This window comes from Sabethes cyaneus, chromosome 1, assembly GCF_943734655.1.
Source record: "Sabethes cyaneus chromosome 1, idSabCyanKW18_F2, whole genome shotgun sequence".
NCBI classification, from domain to species: domain Eukaryota; kingdom Metazoa; phylum Arthropoda; class Insecta; order Diptera; family Culicidae; genus Sabethes; species Sabethes cyaneus.
Window position 1 is genome coordinate 19712790 of NC_071353.1, and position 16958 is coordinate 19729747.

The 16958-nt window shown below is 42.7% G+C and overlaps 1 protein-coding gene across 1 annotated transcript; it reads right to left on the reverse strand.

The window, feature by feature from the left end:
- Positions 1 to 10997: 10997 nt before the first annotated feature.
- Positions 10998 to 15174, reverse strand: LOC128745459 (uncharacterized protein K02A2.6-like). The gene is made up of 3 exons (XM_053842534.1): positions 14887 to 15174; positions 12536 to 12872; positions 10998 to 12457 (listed from the first exon to the last, which is right to left on the reverse strand). The coding sequence occupies exons 1-3, from the start codon at positions 15172 to 15174 to the stop codon at positions 10998 to 11000; spliced, it is 2085 nt and encodes a 694-aa protein (XP_053698509.1).
- Positions 15175 to 16958: the final 1784 nt, after the last annotated feature.

Genomic DNA, 16958 nt, shown 5'->3' on the forward strand with positions numbered 1-16958 from the left:
CAAATCGCGTGCGCGTCTTGAACTTGACCGGCCTAGAGTGACTATATACAGAGTGGCGACAAGTCATCCCAAATGTATGCAATGCGGTTTTTCCAAGGTTTTTCTTTCTCTTTCCTGCATACGCGTTGGATAGGTCGTCTGCTCGATTGGAATGACACTGACAGATAATTATCATTCCAATTTTGACATTGTCGCCACTCTGTATATAGTCACTCTAGACCGGCCGACTGACAAGCACCGAGAAGAAACAACAAAGTAAATTTCATAAGGTAATATTACAAATTCATCGAATTTGCTGAAGTGGTGCCAGTATGTTTTTTATATTGATATGAGTAATAGTTACCTTAATGTGTACGTACAAAAAGTAACAGTACATGATTCAATAATCTTATTCTCGCGTCACTTTTGATTTCGTCCAATGTAACAATTCCACCATATTGAGAAAAACGAGATCGAAGTTCTACGAATTGAACTTTAAATTGTTTCAAAATGAAATAATTTTCAGTCATTCACTCAACGTGGTTGATGAATAATAACATTCAATATTTAACGGAGATTTTAAAAATCTAATTAAAACTAAGCAGTTTTGGTTTATTAAGGAAAAAGTTACATTGGACTGTTTACCATTTCATGCTGTACTTTGGACGGTTTTATTTTTCCAGGCTCTTGCACATAAATTAAGCGAGATCACCGTAAAATACGTGCGTTGCCGTGCTACGCTATTTTCGAGGTTATTTTTCAATATTAGACCGCTTGTTTCACTTAAAATGCATAAATAATGCGAAAAAAAACTTTCACTTGCTAAACGTCCAATGTACAGATTGGGTTTGTTTTGATTTTTTTTGCACTTTGGACATCAGATGAGAACGACCGAAGTAACAGTCAGTCATTCGTAATTCGAATGTGCACATTGGACATTTTGATAATGCTAATTTTTTCACCTCAAAATAATACTATTTGGGCAGGTGTTTTTGTATAACATAGAGTTTAAAAAGAGCAATAATTTGTTGTGATAAACCGGATTTGTTTACAATTGTTACATTGGACGAAATGAAAAGTGACGCGAGTATTGTTCTGTTAAGAATTCCATACGTACCTTATGAAATTGAAAATTATTGATTTTTCAAACGTTCATAAGGCAAATCTTATGAATTTTGTCAGGTTATTTTTCTGAGTGTAGTAGAATTAAATTGGATAAGTTTTCTTATTTTTCATTTTTACGATACTTTTAGGCCGATACTTCGATATTTTGGATCGATACTCAGCGTTCCGATACCGGCCAGTATTTTGATACTAATAGCGAATTCATAAATTAACCTGGGTTCGTGCTAACTCGAACGCGAAATTTATGAACGATACGGACTCTTAAACGATTCTACCTGCAAATAGGTCGGATTTAGTTAAAGCTAGGTTGAAACTACTCAAAATGCCCTTAAAGTGTACAAACTCAAACTTTGGGTAAAGATTTCAACCAATTTTGGCGACTTGCTATCGATAATTGAATTGTTCTCTATGACAAATAACGCAATTTTAAGTTCCTACTATAAATTTTTTGGTTGAAAAACTACTCAAAATCTGAGTTTGTACACTTTAAGGGCATTTTGAGTAGTTTCCACCTAACTTTAACTAAATCCGACCAATTTACAGGTAGAATCATTTAAGAGAGCGGGCAGTTTGACAGATCGACCTGTAAACCGTAATGCTAGACAGTTTTAACCTGCGCTTCAAACTGAATGCTGTCAGTTTAACCGAGATGCAATCTCGGTTAATTTATGAACGCTTTGACAGCACTTCGATTAAAACTGAGTGCTAATCGACCTGTGCCAGGTTAATTTATGAATTCGCTATTAAACGCCAATATTTGTCGACCAACATTTGAAAGGGTCGGATAGGCCAACTGCCAAACAGAACGAATGAGAGTTTCATTTTCCTATGCTGCTCCAGCAAAAGATAACTCTCACTCATTCTGTTTGACAGTTGGCTACATTTTGATTTAGAATACATTTTCCATTATGAAAATTTAGTCGTTCTAGTTATCTCCAGCGGCGCATGTTTGTGCTGACGGTTATATGTTTTTGGAAAACTCGGCGAATTTTCTTACCTGCTCGGAGCAAAGCACAACCTTGGATCACAGGACAGAAGTGGGAGTCCGAATCCGATCTATTCGCTCTTTTGCTTTTATTTTTCTTTAGGAAGGTTTTCGCATAGAAAAAAAGCATGAAACGAAAGTATGTGAACAATTGCATGCAACTAATTGTAAAGCAAAACATCAAATGCCCAAAACCTTTTTTTGGTTGCATGAATATTCCGTCAACCCATTTTTCATATAAGATATCTTACTTACTTACTTATGTGTCCATGTCCGCCGGTCCGGCAGAACAAAGGGATGAAATCAGAGATCTCCACTGCTGACGGTTACCCGCCATGGCTTTTACTTGTCGCCAGGACAGGTTCTCGTCTACAGCCCGGATGTCGTTGGCTAAGCTCCGTCTCCATGAGCCTCTGGGTCTGCCTCTTCTACGCTGTCCTTGTGGATTCCAGTCGAGTGCTGTTCTGCAAACCTCGTTCGCTCCTTTCCTCAAGGTGTGTCCGATCCACTTCCACCTACGCTCACGAATTTCTGTGGCTATCGGCCGTTGATGACACCGACGATGGAGTTCCTCATTGGATATCCAATTATCAGGCCACCAGGCACGAATAATATATCGCAGGCACCGGTTAATGAATACCTGCAGTTTTTGCGTTGTCTCCGCTGAGACGCACCACGTTTCGCAGGCATACAGCAGTACGGATTTAACGTTTGAATTAAAGATTCGGGTTTTCGTACGTAGAGTGATCTGGTTTGAGCGCCAAATGTTTCGCAGACCTGCAAAGGCACCCCTGGCCTTCCTGATCCGTGTGGCTATATCAGTCTTGGTACCACCATCGGGCGTTGTTTGGCTACCAAGATATTGAAAGACGGCTACCTGCTCAACTTGTTGTCCCGCTACTGTAAAGTTGGTGGAATTGTCAGTGTTCACTACCATAGACTTAGTTTTCGCTACATTGGCTGTGAGACCTGCTGCCTGGGAGTTCTCGGAGAGGTCGTCTAACTTGCTCTGCATATCGTTTCGGCGTTGTGCGAGCAAGACAATGTCGTCGGCTAGGTCGAGGTCATTTAGCTGCTCCATCGTTAGAGGATTCCAAGGCAATCCTCGATTTTGTCTACTGTCAATTGCTCCAACTAATATCTCATCCATAACGATGAGAAACAGAAGCGGTGATAAAATGCAGCCCTGTCTCACGCCAGCAGTAACCCTTATGGGGTCGGACAAGACGCCGTCGTGCAAAACCTTGCACGAGAACGCCTCGTACTGAGCCTCGATGAGATGGACTAGCTTATCTGGAACTCCTCTACGCCTAAGTGCGCCCCAGATGTTTTCGTGATTTAGTCGGTCGAACGCCTTTTCAAAGTCAACGAACACCAGCAGAAGAGAGTCCTGGAATTCGTTAATCTGCTCCAATATAATGCGGAGCGTTGTGATATGGTCTACACATGATCGGCCAGCACGGAATCCAGCTTGCTGCCGCCGGAGAGTAGCGTCGATCTTCTACTGGATCCGGTTGAGGATTACCTTACAGAGTACTTTGAGAGTAATACAGAGCAACGTGATGCCACGCCAGTTACCGCATTCCGTTAGGTCTCCTTTCTTAGGGACTTTGACCAATATGCCCTACATCCAGTCCACCGGAAAAGTTGCGGTTTCCCAAATATTGCTGAAAAGCTGATGCATCATCTGGGCTGACAAAGATGGGTCAGCTTTGAGCATTTCGGCTGAAATACGATCTATCCCTGGCGCTCTATTGGATTTCATACTCTTGATGGCTGCTACAATTTCATCCAGCGATGGCGCCTCCGAGTTCACGTGATTTATTCGACGAACTGTAGGCGTCGTACGCTGCTGGTTTTGTTGGTCTCTGACATTTGAAACTCGGAAGAGTTGTTCAAAATGTTCAGTCCATCGCTTAAGCTGTTCTGTACGGTCAGTCAATAGCTGACCAGCTCTGTCCTTTAGCGGCATCTTTGTATTCATCCTCGCACCACTAAGGCGGCGAGAAATATCGTACAACAAACGGATATCACCATTGGCGGCGGCGGTTTCTCCTTGTTCGGCTAGGGAGTTAGTCCAGGCTCTCTTGTCCCGCCTACAAGCACGTTTAACAGCCCTCTCCAGTTCGGCATATCGTTGACGGGCAGCTGTCTTAGCCGATCTGGTCCGCGCTCGCTCAATGCCGGCTTTCGCCTCTCTCCGCTCGTCGATCTTCCTCCAAGTTTCATCCGAAATCCACTCCCTCCGCCCACTGCGCGCTTTGCCGAGGTTTTCATCACTGGTCGTGATGAAGGCGTTCTTGATGCCGGTCCATTGCTCTTCGACGGTTCCACCAGATGGCAACTCCGAGGCTCGAGATTCAAGTTGTTCAACAAAGGCCCTTTTCACCTCAGGATTCTCCAATCGGCGGACGTCGTAGCGGCACCCAACTTTCTCCTCCCGTCGTTGGACACGTGCGACGCGCAGACGTATCTCAGCGATAACAAGATGATGGTCGGATGCAATGTCAGCGCTGCGTTTGTTGCGTACATCAAGAAGGCTCCTTCTCCATTTCCGGCTGATGCAGATGTGGTCGATTTGGTTTTCTGTTCGGCCGTCGCGGGAAACCCACGTGACTTTATGTACTGGTCTATGGGGGAAGAGCGATCCACCAATGACCATGTCGTTATTACCACAGAATTCTGTAAACAGCTCCCCGTTTTCGCTCATCTCTCCTAGGCCATGGCGTCCCATGACGCGTTCAAGGTCCGCGTTGTTTGAGCCAATCTTCGCGTTGAAGTCGCCCATGTGAATTTGGATGTCCCCCTTCGGGATTTTCTCAACCACGCTGTTCAGCTGGCTGTAAAAGCTCTCTTTCTCCTGCAGGTCGGCAGCATCTGTTGGCGCATAGCACTGGATTGCCGTAAGGTTCTTAACCCGTGTTCTAAATCTGGCAACGATTATTCGCTCATTTATTGGTTCCCACTTCATCAGGGCCGCACGTGCCCCTGGGCTCAGTATGAATCCAACTCCTCTTTCTCGAGTAGCATTTTCACCTCGTATGCCAGAGTAGAGCAAGACTTACCCGGATGATGCCCTGTGTTCGCCAGTACCCGGCCAGCGGACCTCGCTCAGCCCCAGGATTTCAAGCTTCAGGCGGCTAGCTTCCCTTGCAAGTTGAGCCAGGTTGCCCTGATGGGCAAGGGTCAGTATATTCCATGTTCCGATTCGTGTCCGTGTTTTCATGCTAAAGGTCGTTGCCAATAATCCGGAGAGATTTCTTCTTTCATTTTCATTAACTTTTTGTGTGTTCTGGTACAGTAGGCTGTTAACCTAAAGTCCTTATCCCGTTGATGGGGCTGCCATCTTAATGTGGGCGGGAGCCACTGTGCCCCCTTTCCTGTTAGCATACAACCGAAGTTGCGTACCCCAGCCGGCACCTTGTAGAGGTAGGAATAGGAGTTAATGAACAGAGGTTATGGAATGCACATGTTCACCCTTTGCCAGCCATCATATAAGCCATATAAGATATCAGTCTTGAATAAACTATTGCAATATGAGGATAAAATCGGGCAAAAGATAGGGTTGTTCGCTCACTTATAAAATAACGGTAAGTAACTTTCAGGACATCAAATTGAACTAGTAGATTTATCGCTGTTCTGACTTTTGACTTTTGAGACACTTGTTCTGAGGCGAATGACCACTCCGGGTAAAGCCTCGTTAATACAAAAAAGAAAAAGAAGAAATCTTGTTAGGATGAAGAGACATCGTTTTTCTTACGTACTTCCTACCACAGACTTCAAATTGGTCTAGGTTTAACCTAAAATTAAATAAAAAGAAGAAAACTTATCTAATTTAATTCTACTCTTCTATTTCTAGTTCGGAAACAGACACTGAGAAAGCCTGCAAGTCGTAGGCGAAGTACGTATCTGTCGTGAATAAAATATACCTACATAGTAGAATTAAATTGGATAGGTTTTCTTCTTTTTATTTAGTTTTAGGTTTCGTATTCTACTAAGACGCTCCAAAAACTTCAGTGGTCTAGGTTTGTTTACCCGGTCCGCTAGAATTTGTAGAAGGTAGTTTGGATTTCAACTTCCACTTCTGTTCTGTGCTTGGGTATAAACGTCTTTAATAGCGAATGCATAAATGAACTTGGGTTCGTGCTAACTCGAACCTGAAATTTATGAACGGTACGCGCAGTTTGACAGATCGATCCGAAAACCGTAAATGCTAGACCTGTGCTTCCAGGCCTATGGCAGGAAGCCATGTTTTAGTGACTAGAATCACAGCTTGCTCCCCACACGCTTTACACGCAGCTAAAACTAATCCATATTCACTTAACCTAAGCTGGTGCGCACGCTTCACGAACACTCCCTTATCCGAGGCAAGGTTTGTTGTGGGCTCAAAATTTGTGTCACAAACAAACACTGCGCATTCATATAGGGATGTCACCAGCCTGTGTGCTTCAAACTGAATGCTGTCAGTTTAACCGAAATGCAATCTCGGTTAATTATTATGAACGCTTTGTCAGCACTTCGATTAAAACTGAGTGGTGAGTGCTAATCAATCAACCTGAGTCAGGTTAATTTATGAATTCGTTATAAGATTTGACCCTTTTTTATAGATAGACAATTCGCAGTCGGTTATTAAAGTACAGGACAATTACGATGCTAGCTCGGATGCTATAGTGATCCTGCGGACTCTAGCACCACCACCCAACCGAGATACGAACATACGACGACTGGGTTGTTAGACCAGCATTTTAACCTGGAAGCTAACTGGGCGATCACCTGTTCGAATATCTTTTGCCAGATTGGGACATTTGAGACCGGCTCATAAATCGAATCAACTAATATCGGACTCCTACCGAACAAACTTTGCTAAAAGTTTAAAACCACTATTAATTGGCTCAAGTTATAACATTTTACTTTACACATGTTTCGAAATATCAATAACTGGGCCAAATGTATATCAACGTAGCACTGGGAAATGCAATTTTAATCCATTTGACTGGAAATGCAGCCATTAAAACTGGTGTTCTCTTTATGAAACATAATCCGATTAAAGCCTAAAGTAGTATGCAATTGCTCCGTTGCGTTGCGTTGGTATCAAGCTAGTCATTATAAATAGCTAAATAGAAGCGGAAACACTGAAAGGCGCCTAATCGTCTAAATGTGGAATCCGGCCTGCAAGCAAGAAGCAGGCTGATGATTATTATTAGAAGTAGAAAACCAGCAGCACTTAGAATTCTTTTTTTGGGGTTAGGAAATAAGATATTTTTAAATTTTGCAGTAACTCAACGCATGGGATTAGATGGAAAAGGATAATTGAGAGCAAGCTCAAATTAATTGGTCATTTTTGACGCCAATGTATAATTTGAAACCTTTTCTATAAATAAATAAGGATAAAAATAAAACATTATCGGGTATAGTTTCGTGGAGGCCAGAGCTATGTTTCTCCTTGCTCACTTGCTTTCCCTATTTCATACCCATTTAGTGTCCAGTTAATTTACTACAAAATTGGCTCGTGTTTGTGATGACATTCTTTGAAAACGGGAATGCTTCCCACAAAACCACTAATCAATTGAATCGATAAATGCTCGAGCTTGGCCAATTCAAAAATATAATTCAGACCAATAGAATTTAATTTTAGCTACCCAACATTTTAGTAAACCACAAAGAGGATAGCAGTTTCGGTTTGGTTTCTCCGTCTATAGATGTAAAAGTGCAATTAAATTACAACAGCTATTCTTGCCGTATCCCAGCACATCAATACAAATGATAACATTCTGTAACAGTTTGAAAAAAGCCTATTGGAGGTGAATCCAAATTGGGTCCCTGTGGGAAGAGTAAAGTTTTCCAGCAAATACGATGGACAATTTCAGGAACATAAATCATTCACTGCTTGCGCTTCACCCCATTCCTACCCTTCCACTGCACATTGTTGGTGGATGGCAAATTTTTTATCGATGTTACCTGGCTTCCTAGCCTTCGAAGTAACCGCAAGCCATTTAATGAGTATTTATGGTTATTTACTCATTAACCGCGTCTGTTTTGCTCACTTACTTTCGTGAGTGTAAGTTCTTCTAATAGATGCAGTGCAGTGATGCGATTTAATAGTGTGGAATGTTGAGAAGGATTGCTGATCTACAAAAGCCGGTCACACCTCCAATTGATTGGCATGTCGGAAGCCACTTCAGAAGACAATACTTGTAGGAGACAATATAACGGGTGCTTAAAACTTTCGATATGTTACATGCATAAATCTATGTTTGTTTTGCATGCATGTTGGTTTTTTTTAACATCACGTGGCACCGTGTGCATTTCCATACATTGTTTACCATAAACTGCAACCAATCTGAATGTGAAAACAGAAACTCGCAGCAAACTCCTAACTGGGTAAGTGAAGCATTATTAAATCAATAGATGAAAAACTCGACAATGAAAAATAAATTGCGGTCAACCAGTCAATACCATCCGGTTCAGCTTCCTTTAATATGGAAAATGAAAGAAACTGTGGAGCGAACTGTGAAAATATTTGTCTTTTATTCACATCGCTGTTGAACGTTAAAGGCAAACAACGAATTTTCCGAACCGCGTTCCATAGTGAAAAAAAAACTTCTGAAAGATTGAAATGAAAATGTAATCCGGGCCCGAGGGAGAATTGTACCCCGATTTGATTTGATTTTACCTACGTGTTTTTTTCAGCTGGAATCACTAGCTTGTGTGGGCAACCAAATAGTCGTATTTCATTGTACGCTGCAATCTATAATAAAATAACGAATTTTCCAAGTTCAGTTTTGTTTATGTTTTATATTTGCTTTAAAAAATTGATTTGTTTTTGCCGCTGCTATAATTTGATTACGATATTGACATTGCGAACAATTCTGGCTTTAGTTTTCAAAAGGTCACATAATCAATCCTTTTGCATGCATTATGCGACCTTCTGAAAACTAAAGCCAGAATTGTGTTAATAACGGATGCGAACGGATGCGTTGACGCGCAATTCTGTTTAGCCCTAGAGCCTGGGTTGGGTGCCCGTGTCTGTGTCCTGTGGCTGAAGCAAACGCCACATTTAAGTGCTGGAGCAAAATGCTTGTTTCTGTTTGTTGTGTTACAAACCCTGTAATAGCACAAATCAATTCGACTGTAATCGGATCAACAGTGTAGTCTTTTGTTTAGTTTGCCATTAGGCAGATTAAATTGTTTTTTCTGCTTTACTTAAAAAACAAACATATTCCATTGACTCAACAACAGAAGTGTGTTTTCCGAACCAGTCAATTTGTTTAACTATTTCTTGCCGTTGCATTCAAAGTAATCTGAATTCGTAGAATCCTCATTACACTGCGGTAAACTGAAGCTCTTCCATACAAACGCATGCGATTTCAACGATGAAACGGAATGCTACTCGCACATCCCTGCATATAGGGTTTAGTGCTGATTTTCGTCGTAGTAAGGAAAGCCACTTCAATTTTCATTATTTATTGGATGAATTTTAGCGAGTAATCCAAAAGTTTTTGTGCTAATTTGACTTAAATACACTTACCTACCGACCGATGCACTTTAATCTTACTAAAAGCAATTATTATAACCATTTTATTAAAATTACCCAAATGTATTTCCGCCAACAAACTCGGTCCATGGTTGTCCGTCTCCATTTTCTCAAATTTCCGAAACTTATCAGGTCTTGCACCACTTGGTCGAACCATCGAGCACGCTGCGCACCTCTGCGTCTGGTACCAACCGGAATCGAGGCAAACACCAGTTTTACGAGGTCGTCGTCCGGCATTCTCACAACATATCCTGCCCATAGTACCCATGGTACCCTTTCAGTTTTAGCACCTTTCCAGATACGCTGCTAAGAGCTGCGACAGCTCGTGGATCATCCTTCTCCTCCATCACCGTTCTCTCATATCCCGTCCAAGATGGTCCTTTGATCATCTCCGTCGAACAAGGACCACTTTTCGTGTCCGTAGAGGACTGCCGGTCTTATTAACGTATTGTACATGGTATATTTGGTACGGATGTAAAGCTTATCAGACCTTAGGGTCTTGTGAAACCCGTAGTGAGCGACTTTCGGCAAGAATATGTCTGCGTATTTCTCGGCTGCAATTGTTAACCGACGTCATCAACGACCCGAGGTATACAAATTCACCAGCACCTCGAACTCCCCGTCCCCGTCCCCGTCGACTACCGCACTATTGCCTATGCGAGCTCGATTGCGCTCGGTTCCTCTTGCTAACAGGTGCTTGGTTTTAAAAGTCTTCACCACTAATCCAACCTGCTTTGCTCCACGTTTCAGTTTTGTATACTGCTCGGCAACCGTCTGGAACATCGTTCCAACAATGTCCACGTCGCCAAGAAAACAGATAAATTTTTTGAAGATCGTGCCCCGCATGGTGATGTACCGTTGACAATGATTTCGCTCTACGACATAACCAACCTACGCAATTTTGCAAAACGACAGGACAAATGTTAAAAATCATTGTTAGAGCAAATACAAACTAACTGTGAATAATTCCTATTGACCCCCACCCCTGGAGAAAACGTCTATCCAGCTTAATCCAGCTTACGAGCCATAATGGCGGAAGGCATAATCCGTGTTCGTAGTTCGAAGTTTTCTTTCCGTGCGTTTTTTTTTAGTTTTGCCGTGTGAACACGGGGAAATGAAATGTGCGATGTTATGTGCAGAAATGTCAAAAATGCTGTTCAAATATTACGAACACGGTTTTACGTATTTATTTTAAGATTATGCATTCTTTTGGGATTAATATAAATCGCGAAGTAATTCGTTTAACCACGTTTTTATTAATGATAATGTAAACATTGAGAATGTCAAAAAACAGGTAGTGTTGCCAGGAATCGGGAAACCAGTGCGCGCAGATATATTAAATTGCGCAGCAAAACATAACAATATTTCTCTCCTTCAGCGACCATCGGGTGAGAAGATGATTCGTGGCCGCCTTGTTCTCGTCGATCTTCGTGGGGCTGCAGGTGTCGCCATCGCACCAGTGTCTTGGCTAACAGGAGGGGTGATGGCCCGTTCGCCACCGTTACTGCCTGAGATCGGAGTTGAAGTTGACTGTTCCTGACTGCTGGATCCAATGGTAACGCCGGTTGGTGTAGACTCCGATGAAAACTGAAAGCGGTAGGGATCAGGCTTGTCACCCATACATGGACTTTTCTCTGACTCGCTGACTGATTCGCTCGCGTTGTTTTGCAGTTGATCAACATGTCGCTTGCATTTCTTACCCTTATAATCAACCTCATAATGTAAGTCTCCTAAGCGAGCCGAGATAATGCCGGGAACCCACTTAGCCATTCTTGGATTATAGGAACGAAAATAAACTGGTTGGGAGACTTTAAACTCACGAAAAGACGAATCCATTTTACTTTTCTGTTGTTGATCGATTTTTGTTGATGGATCCGCTGGTAATACTAAGTCTAAGCATGTTCGAATATTTCGACCCAAAAATAGTTGACACGGTGGTTGACCTGTAGTAGAATGAGGGGCTCTTCTGTATCGACGAAGGAACTCGTTCAGGTTACGCTGTATGTTATTCCTCGTTGAGTTCATCGCTTTTAATGCATTCTTCACTGTCTGTACACTTCGTTCTGCCTGTCCGTTGGTGGATGGATGGTATGGAGCAGTTAACTTATGATATTTAACGCCTGCCATTCGAAGAAATGTTTTGAATTCAGTAGATGTAAAGTTGGTTCCGTTATCAGAGACTACAGTTGTAGGAACTCCGTACGCTGAGAAAAGTTCGTCAAGCAGAGTAATCGTCACACTAGCTGTCATGCTAACTGTAACCTTCACCTCGATCCACTTACTGTATGCATCCGTGATTATTAGCAACATTACTCCCAAAAGTGGCCCGGCAAAATCGATGTGAATGCGCTCCCACGGCGCCTTAGGGTATTCCCAAACGTGATCACGAAACTTTGGGGGATCATTAGCATTTTTTGCACACTCGTAACACATCTTTGCAGTCCTTTCGATATCTGAATCTATTCCGGGCCAATATACAAACGATCGCGCTAACCCTTTCATCTTTACTATTCCCAGATGTCCAACATGTAAATCCTTCAGAATAGTTGCTTGTAAAGAACGAGGTATGATCACTCTATGTTCGTAAACTAGGCATCCAGCGGCAGTTTTGTAGTTGATTTGGGGAGATCTGAAACCTAAACGTTCCAAGGATATGCCATCCTCGAGTGCACGAAGAATTTTTCCTAGTTCTTCATCTTTACGCGTTTCTTGTGCGACTCTTTGAGCATTAATCGGCAGCTGTTCGATTTGACGTAACATGAAGCAATCAAATCCATCTAATTGCTCATCCCAAGCAATCGCATGATTTTCTCGCAATAGATTTACCGGGCACGCTGAAACAACACGGGAACAATAATCTGCATTTGCATTTTCTTTTGTTTTTTTGAACACTACTTCGAAATCAAAATTACCTAGAAAATCAGCGTAGTTGGCCATGCGACTGATACAAAGCGTTGGAAGCGATTTTTCAGGATGTAGTATTTGTGAGAGCGGTTTATGATCGGTTATCAAAGTCCAATGACGAGCATACAGGTACATGAAGAATTTCTGCACAGCCCAGATTATAGCCAAGGCCTCCTTATCGATCTGGGGGTAACGTTGCTCCGTCGCGCTCAACGTTCGGCTCGCGTAGGCAATCGGTCTTTCTGCTCCATCGCTCAGACGATGAGATAAAACCGCACCAAGTCCCGTGCTACTGGCGTCCGTAGCTAACAACAATGGAAGATCTGGATCGTACTGCATCAGTACCTGTGGTGAAATCAACGCATTTTTAATTTCTTCATACGCTGCATCGGCACTTGTTGTCCATTTGAAATTATCCTGGAGCAGCATATCTCGCAGAGGCCTATCTCGTGACGATAGGTTAGGGATAAAAGCACTGTAATAAGTTGCCTTTCCTAGAAATAGCTGGAGCTCTTCTGCATTCGCCGGTTTCTTAGCATCACGTATTGTTTCTACATGCCTGTCGGACTTGTGTACCCCTGCTGCATCAATTTTATGCCCCAGAAATTCCACAGCGGGAGCTCCAAAAACGCACTTTGACCGATTTAAGCAAAGTCCGTTTATTTTCAGCCTATTCAGTGTTTTTTTCTAACACCTTCAACATTTCCTCGAAATTTGCCGCATGAATCAAAATATCATCATAAAAATTCACAACATTCGGAAGCCCTTGTAACACTGTTTCCATGCGACGCTGCCAAATTGCGGGAATGTTAGCTGCACCGTAAACAGCACGAGTGGGTCGAATCAACCCGTGTGTGGGTGTGTTCAATGTAAGAGCATGACTAAAATCGTCGTCAACTGTCAAGTGGGAGTACGCGTCAGTTATATCTAGATGACAGAAGATAGTCGCGCCCTTCATCTTATGAAAGAGATAATCTGCACGAGGAATTGGGTGCTCATCAATTATCATTCTGGCATTTAGGGTCGGCTTATAGTTACCTGTGATTCGTATCTTTCCATTCTTCTTAGCAACAACATGAGTAGTAGATGCCCATTCAGATGACTCCACCCGCTGGTAAAGTCCGGAAAGAATTTTCTTGTCGATTTCCTTGGCATATAAATCTCGAAGTGCGAAAGGAATTTCTCGTGCCTTTGCGAAGACTGGCGTTGCTCCTGGTTTCAGATGTAACGTAGCCGGAGGTCCCGCAAGTTTCCCCGCAGATTCTCCAAATACATCGTCGAAACGTGAAATGAGGTGTGATAGTCGTAGCTGCTGTACCTTTGTGATCTCCGGTTCCGCTATAGTAAGTGTGTTGACTTGCTCATCGCCCTTAAACAATCGTACAAAGTCAATATCGAGTGCAAACTGCGCAATCCATTCTCTGCCGAAAAGTGAATCGAAATCACCATCAACGATATACAAGTTTAGACGCCGAGAAGTCTTGCCTAGTGTAACGTTAACTGGCAAGCGGCCTATGCAGTGGATTCTATGACGAGTGTAACTTGCGAACTGCCTTTCTGACTTTTGCAGGCGAAAACTTTTTTTAATCTGTTGAAGTGTGCGCAGGCTTATGATGGCACACGGTGCTCCTGTGTCGAGCTCCATTTTCACAACTTTGCCGTCGATCAGGACATCCAGCATCTTCCTGTCTAGCGACGCAACTGGCGAAACAATATTCACTTTTTGAAAAGTGTCCGTGGAATCCGAACCTTCATCCGACAAAGGGAGCACTTCTTCTTGGATCTGGGCCGTTTTCGATTTACATACTTTCGACAGATGCCCCTTTCTTTTGCAAGCAAAGCATACTGCATTACGAAACTTACAGTATTTTCGTTCGTGACGGCCTCCGCAGCCGTGGCATGTTGAAGTACGATCGGGTTTATTCGAATTCAAGCGAAAGCTTTCTTTTTTTATGCCTGTTGACACATAACCTAACTTGTTCGATGCTTCTGTTATACCGGCTGGGCTGGCTGTCACCTCCACTGATGTTTTGTGGGTTGCTTCCATCGTGTGTGCAATTTCGTATGCTGCGTCGAATGTTTCCGGCTGTTTCCGAATAATTTCGTCACACATACCGCGCGATTCCAGACCAAAAAGAAACTGCTCGATTAACATACGATCCAAAAATTCACCGTACTCACAATGAACAGCTGCCCGCCGTAACCTTAATGCAAAACTTGCAACATTCTCTTCTGGCTCCTGACGTACTTGCCGAAATTTAATGCTCTCTGCATACTTATTTTTTGCCCGGTCAAAGTGTTTTACCAATATTCTTTTCATTTCGGCGTATGTCAAATCTTCCGGCTGTCTTGGACTCACTAGGAATTTGAGCGCATTATTCAATTCACTGCCGATATGAACGCGAGCATACGCCGCATAATCCACTTCCCGGATTCTACTGAGATTGAGAGCCCAGTCAAATCGTTTAAAATAGTCTTCCACCGATGAACAGTCCGCTGTCCTGTATTCGCCAATTGTGAACGCTGCTGCTTTTGGGGCTCCTTCCGGTGCTGCATTGGCACCACCTTGAACTTCTTGAACTGCTGTTTTTAGCGCATTGGCGAAAACAGCCGTGAGGTTTTGTAAAACATCCTCCGGAATCGACATTTTGACTCACTTCTGACACCACTTTTACGTATTTATTTTAAGATTATGCATTCTTTTGGGATTAATATAAATCGCGAAGTAATTCGTTTAACCACGTTTTTATTAATGATAATGTAAACATTGAGAATGTCAAAAAACAGGTAGTGTTGCCAGGAATCGGGAAACCAGTGCGCGCAGATATATTAAATTGCGCAGCAAAACATAACACACGGATTATGCTGTCCGCCATTATGGCTCGTAAAAAGCTGAAAAGCATCCAGAAAAAGGAAATTCGCCCGAAAATTGACACAGCCCTGTGGTATCCGGGTTTTAACAAAGAAACAAAGAGAAGTTCTGTCTCTATCTCGCGTTTCGAGTAAAAACGAGGAAGGAAAAGAGATTCGAGAACAAAGGGTAGTTGGCTTTGGCTGTAAACGTCCATTTGGGACAGAAGCCACTTTATTGGTCGCACATTTCAGTGTTTCGCGTAATCACGAATAACCGATATTAAAAAGTCGTCAAGTTATCGGAGCCGTTCGCGAACCAGCGAATTTGGAAGTTCCCGGAACGGAATTGAGGGCCCGGCGTTTCGAACGTGACCAAGTATCTACACCACAGGTTACGGCCCGTACTTACTGCAGTTATTCGTACACGTTCACGACGCCTAGCCAATGCGTCCCAAGAAACAGTATTCCGAACCATCCGTAAATTACGATCGAAGTTGCGTACTATCGATAAGGTACGATCGTTGTTGTGGCCGTTGTGACCTGTAGTGGTATCAAGTTTTTATGGTAATCTGTGCCCCTGACATGTGCCGGCAGTAAATACTTTGTTTGACCATAGTTGTGGAGGCGGCGAAGTCACTGAGTTGATGGCCGTTTTCGTTCGTAAGCGGGTGTGCGCTGATCTTTCTAATAACCGGTCTGAATGCCTCCTCCTGGCCAGCCCGAGCGTTGATGTCTCAGATGACGATTTTTACGTCATGCCTTCGGCTGTTGTCGTATTCACGCTCAAATTGCGCGTAAAAGCGTTTTTATCGTTCTCGTTTCTTCCTAGGCGAGGTTTATGAACGTTGATAATGCTAATTTTGAAGAAACGGCCTCTAATCCTCAACTTGCACATACGGCTGTCGATTGACCACCATCCAATCACGCGCTTTTGCATGTCGCTTATCGCGATAAAAGCTGTACTCAGCTCGTGTGTGTTGCCGCAGCTCTGGTAAATGGTGTTTTCATTTCTATGCAGCTTTTTACGAGCCATAATGGCAGACGTGTTTGTAATATTTGAACGGTATTTTTGACATTTCCTAAATACGTCGCACGTTTTCTTTCCGCTCGTTCCTTTAGTTTTACCGTGAACGTGAGGAAAGGAAACATGCGATGTATTTAGGAAATGTCAAAAATGCTATTCAAATGTTACGAACACAATTATGCGGTCCACCATTATGCCTCGAAAAAAGCTGGATAGGAAGCAAATAATGCCGTCCGTCACTATCGCTCGTAAAAAGCTGGATACTGGTATTTTTCACAGATGACTCACACTGACACGAGGACGATAGTTTGCCCTTCTTTTCTGCCAGCATACGACCTTAGTTTCCACCGAGTTTGTCTCTTATGTCTTTCTTAATTAAGTATAATCATAATCTTAATTAAGTAATGATAATTTGAAGTAACGATTGGTAATTATTATTAATGTTTAGTAATCACAAGAGCATGATTATCAAAGATTACTGGTAATTAGAGGTAAGCAAGGTAATTTTTATCGAAGGAGCACTGCTCATAGTTGTTGGAAACCCCTTGGCATGT

Bases quoted from the DNA above. Each gene is read 5' to 3' on its own strand.
- LOC128745459 (XM_053842534.1), bottom strand. From the start codon at position 15,174: ATGTCGATTCCGGAGGATGTTTTACAAAACCTCACGGCTGTTTTCGCC. The intron at 12,873-14,886 runs GTGAGTCCAAGA...ATTTCACCACAG, and splicing joins ATAATGCGCTCAAATTCCTA to GTACTGATGCAGTACGATCC. The intron at 12,458-12,535 runs GTAATTTTGATT...GTGTTGTTTCAG, and splicing joins CAACTACGCTGATTTTCTAG to CGTGCCCGGTAAATCTATTG.